Source organism: Physcomitrium patens, chromosome 6 (genome assembly GCF_059467195.1).
Source record: "Physcomitrium patens ecotype Gransden chromosome 6, ASM5946719v1, whole genome shotgun sequence".
NCBI lineage: Eukaryota > Viridiplantae > Streptophyta > Bryopsida > Funariales > Funariaceae > Physcomitrium > Physcomitrium patens.
Window position 1 is genome coordinate 20,383,189 of NC_143415.1, and position 10,611 is coordinate 20,393,799.

The 10,611-nt window shown below is 41.3% G+C and overlaps 1 protein-coding gene and 1 non-coding gene across 5 annotated transcripts; both read left to right on the forward strand.

Moving 5' to 3' along the window:
- The first annotated feature begins 1,017 nt into the window (after window positions 1-1,017).
- LOC112284139 (putative lysophospholipase BODYGUARD 4) lies at window positions 1,018-4,594 on the forward strand. Of its 4 annotated transcripts, none has more exons than XM_090251535.1 (6): window positions 1,018-1,479; window positions 1,932-2,604; window positions 2,740-2,935; window positions 3,149-3,561; window positions 3,697-3,815; window positions 3,990-4,594. In XM_090251535.1, exons 2-6 carry the CDS (start codon window positions 2,077-2,079, stop codon window positions 4,342-4,344), a joined length of 1,611 nt encoding a protein of 536 aa, XP_090107661.1. In that variant the 5' UTR covers window positions 1,018-1,479; window positions 1,932-2,076; the 3' UTR covers window positions 4,345-4,594. The 4 variants fall into 4 exon arrangements, with proteins under 4 accessions (XP_090107661.1, XP_090107660.1, XP_024379496.1 ...); XM_090251534.1 differs by having other exon boundaries at window positions 1,329-1,479; window positions 2,740-3,016; XM_024523728.3 differs by having other exon boundaries at window positions 1,338-2,604; window positions 2,740-3,016.
- A 1,456-nt stretch (window positions 4,595-6,050) lies between these two features.
- Window positions 6,051-6,124, forward strand: TRNAN-GUU (transfer RNA asparagine (anticodon GUU)). Its single transcript has one exon. It is a non-coding gene; the product is annotated as a tRNA-Asn (tRNA).
- The last annotated feature ends 4,487 nt before the right edge of the window (window positions 6,125-10,611 follow it).

Here is a 10,611-nt window from a genome sequence, read left to right on the forward strand (position 1 = left end):
TGATGGCAACATGCATAAGATCCAGTCACTCCTAAAATGGTGAAACCCTTCTCCCTATTCACTCTGAAGTAGATTGAACTAATTACTGTTAGCTTTTTCATCAAGCAACTTGGTTGGACCTTTTATCGTTTTTTTTCTGGAAGCAAAATAGAAAGAAGCTGTTTTGCCACCATTTTGAGGTATGCCCACCTCTGCAACCCACACTTCTCATACTAAAGTATACTTTCCATCAAACAGTGCTTTTTTCATGGTTGGTATGGGCCCCATTTCATTTGAACATCTGTACGAGCCCTATTGGCATTGACCCATTGAGCCTTTGAAGCTTTGTAAAGCGGAATCCCCTGAGGATCGTACAATTGGATGAGATAGTTATTTAGTATATTTCCTAAAATAATTTTAAGAAATAAAAAATAGTCCATAACCTCAGAAACTGAACCGAAACCCCAAGTACAGTAGGAAAAGTAAAAGGTACAATCCGTTTAATTTTAGTCGGTGCTGACCAGATACATGAGCAAAAGAGAACCCCTCGAGAAGGGAATAGGTTCCAGTGAAATGAGATGTCACAAATTGTCGGGCGTCAGCAGTGCAGTGGGTGACCGAGCTCGTGGTGGTAGGAGAAGCAATAGGTGGGGCCCTATGGCTGCGAAATGCGACATTTGCATGCTCTAGAAGAGTTGCCCTTTGAATTCCTCTGCCGGGTCAAAATAGCACACCCCCGGGTATCTCAAATAAGCGTCACCAAGGTTTCATGGGATACAACAACATACGGATCCATAACCACAACTTCGCAAGAACTTTCAGACCGTGGTCATAGGACAAGGTTTCATCCAAAAAGAACGAACGTGCTACCATTCATTCATCCACGAAGTCGAAATGGAGTTGGTGAAACGCCTCCGGGATATTCAACTGATTCGAATTTGGTGCGAGCTAAGATTTGAATATTTATTTCTTTTGGTTATTGCAGCCCGCTGCCCTAAGAGTTGCTGTGGGGTCAGGGTTTGTCCAAAAGCGGTCTCGGGGCAGATCTGCCAGAAAAACCGAAAAAAAGGTTTTTGTTGCGAGGCGGATTTTTTTGTTGTTTTTTAGCTGGACTTTCGGTTCGCTAGGCTGCGCGTGCACGAGCTTTGCAGCAGCAGCGGCGGCTGCCGATTTCGCACCATGTGGCGCTCAATGTCCAACGTCGCCATCTAGAGTGTCGCTCACTCACTCCGTTCATCGTCCCTTTTTCGGTTGTGTGTGTGTGCCGCAGGTGGGACCTGCTGCAGCAGCCCCTTATGGAGATGGTTTTAGCAGTATTACAATTCGGCATCCCATTTGATCCGCCTTTTCGTTTCTTTCCTGTGGGAGTCGGCAGTGGGCGGCTTGCTCATTCGTGGCAGTTCCTCGGAAAGACTTCGTAGTCGCGTTACATGTTTCTTGGGGGTTAAATGTGGTGGTGATGGCTGCGACGGGAATGCGAGCTTTGCTTCTCATTGTGAGGTGCGAGGATCCAGACTTGGGGTGTGTTCAGGATGAGGGGTGTCTTCATGTTGTAGTCACATTGGGAAGTTTTTTCTCAATTCGCGGAGTTTCGTGGTGACGAGATCTGAAAGAGGTTGTTGATTAAAGGAATCTTAGTACACGCCGCACATAGTTGCGTTTTTCATTTTTTTCTTTTTTCTTTTTTTTTAATAAGAGACCTTTCTCGTGTTTTTTTGCCCAAATGAGGAGAGAAATTTAGTGTACAGATTTGGGTTTGCGTGAGCGTCTCCCATTTCCAACTTGCGGGAAGATTTTTTGTAGTCTTTGCTCACAGCTTTGGAGAGCTTCGCGGAATTCGTCCATCCTTCGGAAAGTTCTTGCGTATATTAAGAAGATTGAGGGCACTTCAGGGTGTTGAAGACTAAGTCGTAGTGATTTCAATGGCCAATTAAGTTTGGGATTTGTCGCAGATCTGGATGAGCTCGGAGATCAGTCAATTCTGCCTAAAATTATTGTGATTGTCTGTCTCCGCGAGAACGAAACTGCGAAGGGGTTGCGGAAGATTCTATCGTTCTCGCACTGAAGAATATGAATGTAATTTAACAGGCCTTTCAAATGAGTTCGATTCTAATGGAATCAGCGATCCCCGCTGCCATAGAAACAAGGTATCGGCCACCGGCGCTGGTGTGGGTGATGGCGTCTGCTTTTGTGCTGTGCTGGGGTACAGGTCTGATCGCTACCAAGAGACTGATCAAACAAGGAGTTTATCACAGGCTCTCGTGGCTATCCTCTGTGAAACGACAAGTCCACGTTGGTTTCTGGATTTGCGCAGAGGAGCTTCTGTATGCGTACTTGGCATTTTTGAACATAGTGATGGGCGTGGCATTCTGGTTTTTGGACTTCTATCACGAGGGGAAACCGCAGTTGAACTACAATTACTTCCCAGTGTCCAGCCAGCTGCAGAAAGTGATGGAACCTGATCTGAGAAATCCGGGATTGAAGTTGGATGGTGATGTCGTACTCAAGCCAAAGCGCGCTGGAATTTTGCGCCCCAGGAGGGTCAAAGGGAATGCTTGTGGGTGCTGGGGTTATGAAGTGCCAGACCTCCATTCTAAAGAAGGACTAATCGCAAATGGAGCACAGGTATCACAATTTCTAATTAACATGTTGCAAATGGTTTTCAAGGGGGGGACAGAATTCACGTGATTTGATTCCTCCTCTCCTATCAGGTTATACTTCGTTCTCACGAAGAAGATGATCAATAATTGTACTATATAGGAAGAAGATGACGAAGAAGGAGAAATCAAGCCTGCTCGCCCTCGGTGGTCGGATTGCCAGTGCCCTGAGTGCACTGCTCTTGTGATGACAACGAAAGAGGCATCGAGCAGACTCTTCGTGCGATGCGAGGACACTGTTTCCGGGGCTGAACGATGCACCAATCTTCGAGGCGAGGAGACCGAAATTATTGATAAGGGTACGAACATGGAGAATTTGAAGCCCGTATTGCCATTCTCTGTAGCTGGACCCAATCTTCAACACAGCTCTTCAACCAAAAGTAATTTAGATATAACCTTTTGTTTTGTACGCTAATGTTTTATTGTCATCCGTTCTCCGAGACGTATGGTAGGCTTTGGTATAAACAAAAATACATTTTATTTATTTTCGTTTGTTGCAACGTCGTGTGCAGAGAGCACAGCGGTAATATTCCTCCATGGATTGTTCAGCTCTTCCTCTTTCTGGTTTGACACGAAGTTGATCCCTTGCCTCTCGGATGAAATTAAGAACCACCACAGGATTCTTGCGCCCGATCTTCTGGGTTGCGGGCGGAGCCCAAGACCTCTGGATTGTGCTTACACGGTAACCGACCACATTGAAGTGCTGGAGAAATCAATACTTCGAAGGCATGCGCTGGAAAGCTTCCACATCGTGGCTCACTCTATGGGATGCATCATGGCCCTGGTCCTTGCGGCCCGTCATCCAGACAAAGTGAGATCCATCACGTTGATCGCTCCTGTGTACCCACCAGGAAACTTCGACGCGAGCGGCAAATTGGATCGACTGCCCTGCGATGCCTTCTTCTCCTTCCTCCAGCCCTTCACGGTATTTACCCCGGAAATTGGCTTCGATTTTTGAAAATTTTAGCAGCAAGTTGTGTTACCCAATTTAAGGATGATACCTCCAAGATGCATGTCATTTTTGACATTTGTGTGCGTGTGTGTGTGTGTGTGTGTGCAGGTTAAAGGATTTCGAGGTTTGTTAGTCAGCAAGTATTACAATATCAGTCGGGCAGCAGCAATCTTATTCTATGCGAGACACACGTTCTGGGTTTCGTATTTTTACAGGAAATGGAAGCGGTAAGCGACCTCTTGCTCTCTACACATTGGTTTTAGAGAGCATCAGCTGGTTGTAGAGAGCAGGAATTTCAAGGTACCTCTTTATTTAAGCTGTCTCCTGGAAGCTAAGAAGCTAGGATGTGCTACCGATTTTCTTTCTGTGTATGGTCTTCAATTGGTTGTTCGTTGTTGCAGGTTCCCCATCTCATTCATTGCAGATTACATCACCAACCACCATGACGCTGCATGGCACATGACTCACAACTCCCTGCTAGGCGGCACGCATGCTGTCATCCCCGCACTGATCAAACTGCAGAAGCTCAACAAACGCATCCTGGTCTACCACGGGGAGGATGACACCTCATGCCACATCTCCCTGTCGGAGGAAATGAGCCGCCGATTCTCCAACGTAGCTCTTCACAAGGTCCACGGTTTTGGACACGTCGACGTGCTGTGGAAGAGAGAGGAGGAGCCTTGTCGATTGATAGGGCAGGAGATTCTCGACGGTGACTCAAAGTTCGCAGCCTTGAAGCAGCAGCAAGCTTGTTAGATCCACGCCATTGCTTATTTAGAACCGAAACCGGTAGCATGAATCTCTGTTTCCCTGCATCCACCATGAGGCCTGTCATGGGCGAGATGTGTCACATAGACCTCACTCATTTGCATTCTATTTGTCATTGATCTTCGTACTACAATGCGAAGGAAAATTGTATTCCAGTATGAAGAACAAGAGGGACATTCCTTCTTTTTTGTCATACAATGGACTCATCAGTTTTAATATGCTCTCTATTTTTGGCCCACACAGACTCTTCCCTTTCTTGCTTGGCACTGCATCTCGTCCATCTTCCAGCGTCATTTTGCTGCATATGTTTCTACGATTGAGCGTCAACAAGACGCGAATGATTGAGTTCATGTCGAAGCACAGTTGGATGTTTCTATTTGTGGCAGAATGTATCTAGTGGACGTAGAAAAACTGAAATGAGCAATCAACAAAATGGAAAAAGATTAACATAAGAATAATCACTTGGTCCCGTATTCTTTTGTTAACAGTCATAAGAGTAATATGTCCCAATTGTTAAGTGATACAGCGAATAGAAAGAAAATGTCTTCACTTTGGATCCATTAAAACAGAGTATTTTAGAGTGTGAACTGTATCATATCTGTGTGATGAGAGGGGAAGGGCTTCATGTGAGACAAACAAAAAATAATAACAAAAGTCAACAAATTTCCTCAATGGTCAAGATTATCATTTTTTATTCTTTTCACTAGACTATTAATTGGAGTGTACGAGAGAAATTGTCATGTTGAAAGATTACTTGGAATTCACGAGAACGATGTTTATGCCCAGTGGTGTAAATCTTTGTTAATTTGAAATAATAGATGAACAATCAACAATGATGATAATACAAATGATGCATAGTGCTAGCTTAAGGACAAAATATTCTTTAACTTCAATAAAACAGTAGAAAAGGAAACAAAGAAATTTACATCAAAACCTAAGGAAAACTTGGATTTGAATGGACAAAAATAACGGGATAGAAATCGATAGCAGAAAAAAGATTAAAGTTAAATAAATGAACAAATAAATAAAGAATTCTAAAATAATCGAAAAAATTAAAACTGTATCTGACATATTCATCCATAAGATGATACAGAATGAAAAGAATTTAAACCAAATATGATCAAATTTATGCAATGAGCTTTTGTTCTTAGTATTGTAATGGAATACCCCTCCAGTAAAGAAGTATGGTAACTCGGTTTACAAAAAGAAAAGAAAAAAGAAAAAGAAAAGAAGAGGCTACACTAAGATTGAAAAGAACTAACTAATTGATGCTTAAAGTAATTACTTTATTAAATATATCATTGTGGACACAGATACGGGGTGGGCGTGCACAGAGAGAGGGTGGTGGGTCAAGGGGCAGAACCTGGGGCGTTGGCGTGAATGGATGATGGAGGTTGTTGTTGATGGGGCCGATTGGGTTGCGGTGAAGTAAAGGCTGGATTCATTCCCCAGTCAGGGGACGGAGGGTGTTAAGTCGCGGTCGCGGGCAGGTGGTGGGCGTGAAGGTCCGTGGTTCAAAGAGGTCGAAATCCGGTGCAGCAATACAGCCGGTCGTGGGGGCGGCCAAGGTTGTAGGATGTCAGCTGATCAGAAATTGCCGTGAGGCATCGGAGATCTAGTGGTGGGATTGCACCTATGTTCGGAACTGACGCGGGTTAGAGTCCGGCCGGGACGGGGGCACAGGAGGTGAGGAAGCTGGAATAGCTCAGTTGGTTAGAGCGTGTGGCTGTTAACCACAAGGTCGGAGGTTCGACCCCTTCTTCTAGCGCAACAGATGACATTTTACCCCACGCCCGCAGAGTGCACAACAAACCCCCAAGGCCATTGTCAACCTTCTTTACAACTCTATTGAGCACCCTAACATTTATTCCCAACTGCCCCCATCACTCCCATCCCACAACCCCACAAACATGCATCCTACTCTCATGTGACACCCCCTCTCAAAACTCCTCATCCCTTGCCTCACCCCCATCCTTCTCCTTCACATCACTCACATGCCGCATACTATCCATCCCCCCTTTTTCTTTTCTTTTCTTGTCTACATCATTCTACTTCCTCCTCTAACCCTTCCCCATAATTACATGTCTGCAACAAAATCCCCATCTTGCTCTTGCATCTAAATAGGACCTCATCACCATAATACAACAATGTTGCAAGCCACAATTATTTGCAAACTTCAAGCTACCCATACACTAACCAATTTGCAATGTGTATTGCACATCCTAAAAGTTTTTTTCTAACCAACTTACAAACTTACTATTCACAATTTGTAAAAATATAAAAGTATTGTTTTTTTAGACAACAAATATTTTGAATCAATTCATTACTATTTTTATATTTTAAAATTGTAGTATTTGTTAATTATTAAATACTATTTAGAAAAATTTCTTTTAAGGTTTTTGATTGTTAGTTAAAGATTATGAAAGAATAGTTATTGAAGAAATTATAAAAAGAAATTTGACTTTTGCATTCATGTTGGTTGATTTTTTTTTTTTTTTCTCCTTAAATTTATTTTTATTATTATCAATCTTGATGAAACTTAGATGCAATTAGGTGGAATATTATGCTCTCTTCTTTAACATAATGAATATTAAAAACTAATTGGTGATATTTTCTCTTTTTGTAGTTGGAGATTTGATGCATCTTTCAATGGATACTAGAAGAATGCATAAGTTTAATCCTAAAGATCCATATTAGTTTTGTAGTAAATATATTGACATAGTTAACATTAGAAAGTAATTATAATTTTTTTGGCTTTTGGCTTTTATTATTTTATTAAAAAACTCAAATATGCAACTTAATATAGAGATTGAATATGATAGTATCGAGTCAAATGTTTGATGGAGTCAACAAACTTAATTTTAACCAATTATTTTATAAATTTTAGCATATGAGTTTAATAATAGAAGTTGGTGTTGTACATGTAATTAAGTCAATATACAATTTAGATAGCATATGCATGCAATAGATTAAATCTTTGCAACTATGGTAGTTTAGATAGGCTTTTTAGAATTGAATTGAAGAAATGTTGGATTAAGAGTTGGAACAAATTTGTTATTAAATAAAAATTATTATTGACAAATTAAAGTTTTATTAAGAATTTTGACCTAAACTATTTCAAAAGCTATTCAAATATAACTTCATTACAATTTGGATTTGATGCAAAAGTAGTATAAAAGGAAGATTTTAGGCTCTCTTGAAAGGTGGTAACAACCATCTGCTTGTCAAACCTCCAAAAAAATGAATTACTGGTATGTAATTGTTGGTGGCACTTTATCTAGTCTTAAATCTTTGAAATTCAAATCTATGGCCAAATTTGATATATTTCCTCAGAAGTTATATAGCGATAGAAGTAATGGGTGTAGTTGGGAAAGAGGAGTAGAATGGAGGCATTGTCTGTGATGGAAATAAATGTGATGGAGCTCAAAAGCATTGGGAAGAAGGTTGACAATGGCCCGGTGTCGGAGTAGAGAAAATTTGCCTCAAGAAAGCACTAAGCTCCTGGCTATCACTAATTTCTCAATCAACTTCAAAATAAGGAAAGTCCTAAGTTTATATATAAACTTTCCCTTTTGGAGCAATTACACCAAATTCATAAGCCTCAAGTAACCAACAACATCCAAAACATAATAAAATCCTCTAAATCCTTATATACCTATATATAGAAACTTTCTCAAACTTCAATACCTCATAACTCTTAATTCGACTATCCAAAATTACTCAAATTTTACCTGAAGTACTGATGTATTCTTATCAACTTCCACAACAAAATTCAACTACAAACTCATTGCAGATCTTGAAATATCTTGAAAACCCTAACAGTAGCTTCAAACCTTAGTTTTTATACACTCGCATGCAATTTTCTTCATATCTCATAAACTAGAAATCCAAATTCCACAAAGTTTGTATGTATAGTTTTTTAACACAATTATCTACCTTCATCAAAAGGTTTGAACCAAAAATTCTTCCAAGAACTCAAGTTATGGCTCCAACCATTACTATAAACAAAACTGATCACTTACTACCTTTAATTTGGATGCATCGCCTTCAACTCCTTATATCTCCTTTATATAAACTCCAAAAGCAACAATTCTTTCTTAAAAAACGTAGGCCTTGAAATCACTATTCCAGCCACACCTTCTGATTTTCAAAAACTATGGTACAACTCCTCATATTCACAAAAGAGTAACAGTATGTCTTAAATTAACACCTTAACTTCAAATGTCTATAACTTCTTCACTCTAACTCCAAATCTTCTAATTTTTGCATACAAATTGTAGCCCGAACCCTAAACCTTACAACCCTGACTTCTAATTTCTGAATGCCATCTTTGAAGTTGCCAAAATCCTTGTTAAGATCACGGGCAACCTCCTCAAAGCCCATTGGGCATGGTATTCGACCAATAGGGATGAAGTTCTCCATTCCTTGCCTTCATCCAACCATGCCTTGCTTTCATCCCTCCCAATTAGCCTCCCACTAATTTGGATTTTCTTTCTTAAGCTTCCACCTTCTTCCAAGGCTTCATACTAACTATTTAGGTCATATATATGTGTATATATATATATATATATATATTTTTATGCCAAAATCAAAACAAGTAAAAAGAACAAAGTAAGGTTTCTTATATCAACTCCTTTTTAATTTAATCTACTAACCACTCTAACACACATCTAGATTTGTCAACATATAATATATTTTAATTATATTTCACATACTGTAAGCATTTATAACTATGTACTATGTATTGTTGGTGTATATTGGCCTGTGTCTAGGGCTTCTGTTCGGCTTGTCCTGTGAAGAACTGTCTTCCTCTGAGTATTCGATGTTGCACATAATCTGTGCTAGGATGTCCTCTGTCATTGTCTGCGTGAGTTGTTCTTTGGCATCTTTGGCTCGTGGTGGAGAGTTGGGGCATGGTTGGGCCCCTAGTTGTCCAATGGATGCAGTTTGTTGTGCACTTTGCTGATATAAGGCTTTGATTCCTAGTTCCTCTTGCAATTGTGTCTGATTTGTGATGGGTGTCAGGATAGTCTAGAGTCAGTTGACTAGGTCCTTGGACAGGAAGTCGGGGTGAGAGATTGGTTTCTATTTGGAGTATGATATCTTGCTGAATACTTTCTCCTGCGCCCATATCGCCATGAATTTAGATTCCATTTCACCGTAGCGCTCTGGTGAATGGCAGTGCTTGTATTTTTGCAACTCTGCCCATGTGCCCATGGCTACCTAGACCGTAGTCTGCCATGCTTGGTACAATTCCACCTCGAGGTCGAATCGTCCTTCCATGAGGTCATGTTTGTATTTTTGGCACTATATGTATTAGATGATGGCATATTGCAGGATGATCCTTGGTGTGTTCTTGGTGATGGACTACAGGCTGCCCGCTTCCCAGAACGTGGAGTTGTCATGTACGTGTGTGTTATTGGCTGATGGGACTGAGAAGGTGTCATGGAGTGTTGCTTTCTACATGGTGTTGGAGGTGGTCGAGTCCGAGAGTCTCTTGACGGTTGCATATTTTTCTCAAGCTAGTGCAACTTGTGGACATGCAAAGAATGCTGATTTTGCCATCTCCAAGATCTAGCCGGCATAGAAGGTGTAGTGGCCATCTTCCTATATTTTACACTTCTATTTTCTAATAGAAAGGCCCTCCACAATCAAGAGCCACACCATGGCAGAGATCTTGTGGAAGAGCCACAAGTGCCATAGTTTGGCGAAGTATTGCGTTTGTTGGGTTGGGAGTAGCCCCAGCTCGCCATGGTCTTGTGGAATTCCATCTACCTGCATTGTTGCGTCAGGATGGTTCTGTACACTTTCTTTGTAGTGTAGTTGAACAATTGTTCAGTTGGCATTGGGCCCTACTTGCACCACGTCCATTCCTTTGGATCGATTTTAAAGCCTTTCGTGAGGCCCTCTCTCTGCGTCCATATTGTGCAAGTCCCGTCCAAGGGGTTGGTTGAGTTGAATTCCACCACCTTGCCTAGGTGGTTTCCTATGAATATCCTTGCTTCCTCTGTTGCATCTACAAGTATCGTCATGTGGTTATTGATCCTATCGAGTTTGTTTGTTCCGACTGTTCTTCCTTATCAGGAGCCTTTCTATCTTTCGGGTCAGCTTCCTGTTATGTGGTAGACCAGTGCCTCGGGGCTCGACGTTATCCATCTCTCTTCAGTCAGGGGACTGGGTCGTGTGAGGTTCCATTTTACCACTTCATGCATGATGTGTGTGAGCTTTTTGATCCTTCCAGATCGCATCCTGTGT